The 2,209-nt window shown below is 52.7% G+C and overlaps 1 protein-coding gene across 2 annotated transcripts in view; it reads right to left on the bottom strand.

Moving 5' to 3' along the window:
- The window catches only part of IFNLR1 (interferon lambda receptor 1), a 19,431-nt gene extending 17,523 nt beyond the window's left edge, over positions 1–1,908 (bottom strand). For both annotated transcript variants that reach the window (XM_023529107.1, XM_023529106.1), the window contains exon 1: positions 1,846–1,908. In XM_023529107.1, coding sequence (XP_023384875.1) covers positions 1,846–1,903 — 58 coding nt within the window. In that variant the 5' untranslated portion in view covers positions 1,904–1,908. The remainder of the gene's footprint in view (positions 1–1,845) is intronic.
- Between the last annotated feature and the right edge of the window lie 301 nt (positions 1,909–2,209).

The following is a 2,209-nucleotide window of genomic DNA, read 5'->3' on the forward strand; positions in this document are numbered from 1 at the left end:
GCCTCCTCTAAGTATTCATGGGGCCAGTTCCAACATCTACGGACCACTATTGGTCAACAACATCTACTGACCACTGCGTGCCAGAGGTTTCAAAGAAGAATATAACTCCATTCCTACACTTTAGGAGCTCATAGTCCCATGGAGAATTCAGTGCCCTGAACTGTCATATGGGCCATGAAAGAAATCTATACATGTTTCAGAATGACATTAGGGAGAGAGAGGTCAGTTCTACTGACGGCACTCAGCTGGGCTCCCTACCTCTGGCCTTTTGGACCAAAATACGAATGACTATTTCCACCTTATCCTGTGTCCTTGAGTTGGAAATGGATCATAGGGGTGCTGGTGCTTTCATTGCTCCCAGTTTCTGGATTTTCTAGCAGGTGATTAGTAGGAGGCCAAAGTCTTTCTGCAAGCTGCTTACAAGGTATCTGCGGGCAGGACAGGCCCAAAGTCTGAGCTTGGCCACAGGAGATTAAGAGCAGCTAGAGTAGCCACCCTCTACTGAGCCTTTAACAGGTGCCAGGCAGGGGTTTGGCACTTTATATGCAAAACCTTATTTAATCCTCAGGACACACCATCCTATAGGGTAGGTGTCATTCCTCTTCCGTGGAGCACTAGTTTCAGAGACAGATGGTGGATAGTATGCCTAAGGCTACACAGCTAGTTCACGTGGGAACCAGGATTTGAAACTGGAGTTGGTTGCGCTTCAGCCTAAATCATCACACCACGGTTTGTGCTGCATACATTAAAAATTCCTCGGTGAAAGTATAGCTAGGTCTAGACGGGAAAGCTATTGAGTTTAAACACGGGGACAGAGGACTCCCTCCTCTACTCCCTTACATTGTCCCTCGTCAGCTGTAAAAACAGTCACTGCTGGGGAGGCGCCAGGGCCTGGGGCGGCCCTGCACTGACCTAGGTGGACAGCCCTGCGCCACCTATCCATCCCACAATCAAAGCTGGCCATGCTCGCTTCAGCCTCAGTCTTCTCTGCTCTGTGTCTTGCCTCTGTTTTCCTTCTTGGGCAACTCCCTTAATTGCTCTGAGCCTCAGTCTCCCCACCTGAAAAGGGAGAAAAATAACTATGTTTTAAGATGCTTGGGCTGTGAAGCCTAAATAGGATAATGTGATGCCCAGCATAGAGAAGTTGCTCAATAAAAGTTGCCTTTTAAAATAATCATTAGATTATGTCCTAGGGCCCTTCTAGTTCTTAAACTGTGAATCTAAGACTAGGTAGATATCCTGGGGACAATTTCAGGACCATCTCCCTGGATCGGTTGGGATTTGGTGGTTGGGTCTTTTGTCAAGGTATTTTGTATCCAGTCACCTTATTACCAGTGGGGGCTCAGCAAAAAGGCAGCTGGATAGAATAACAGCACCGTACAGACTAAACCAGAGCTCCTGTCCCTCAGTCTACGGTGGAGTATCTGGAGGAAGGGGAGGGGGCTGCCGGGGCTGGCAGGGCACTTCAGTCTGACTTTCGTTACTAGCGAGGGTCAAGCGTGGTATTAAAGCAGAAGGCAGTGCTTTATAGGAGACCTTGGAAAAGCACTTCGTAAATAAATGCAACTGCTTTTTAAATTGCCTTCGTCTCTTTTTCCTGTTCCCCTGAAGCAGAACTGGCATAAGGAAACGGGATCACTTTTCTCCTGGAAAGAATTTCAAAGACTCAGGTCTATTCAGTCTTTGGAAGAAAAAAAACTGGTGGTGGGTAGGAAGGGCGATTCGTACTCCGACGGCTGCCGGAGGGCTCGGCCCACGTCTCTCCCTCCTCGGAGCTCCGGGTCCGAGGGTGGGTGCTGTTCGGCCGGGGCTCCCTGCAGCCCCCCGCCCTCCCCACACCCTTACCTGGAGCGGACTGCAGCAGGTACAGGAGCAGGAGGGCCCAGCGCGCAGCCCCTGTCATGTCGGCCCCTTCGCGGGCTGGCCGGGCGGGGCCGGGTCCCGCCTCCTGACACACCCGCGGGCAGGTGACGCCACCGGCAGCCAATGGGAGGCCGAGCCGAGGGCCCGCCCCTCGCGCACCGGGACACTGAGAGGGCGTCCTCCCCGGCTGCCCCCCGGCGGAGAGAGAAACTAAGGAGCCCCGCTCCCGGCGCCACCCCGCTCTTAGCTCTCCAGTGCCTCCACTTAAGTTCGTTCTGCTCAATTTCTAGGGGTGAGGTTGGGGGATCAGTAAATTTGTATATGGGGCGGGGGGAGTGGGCAGGCA

The sequence above is a fragment of the Pteropus vampyrus genome, unplaced genomic scaffold (assembly GCF_000151845.1).
Source record: "Pteropus vampyrus isolate Shadow unplaced genomic scaffold, Pvam_2.0 Scaffold36, whole genome shotgun sequence".
Classification (NCBI taxonomy): domain Eukaryota; kingdom Metazoa; phylum Chordata; class Mammalia; order Chiroptera; family Pteropodidae; genus Pteropus; species Pteropus vampyrus.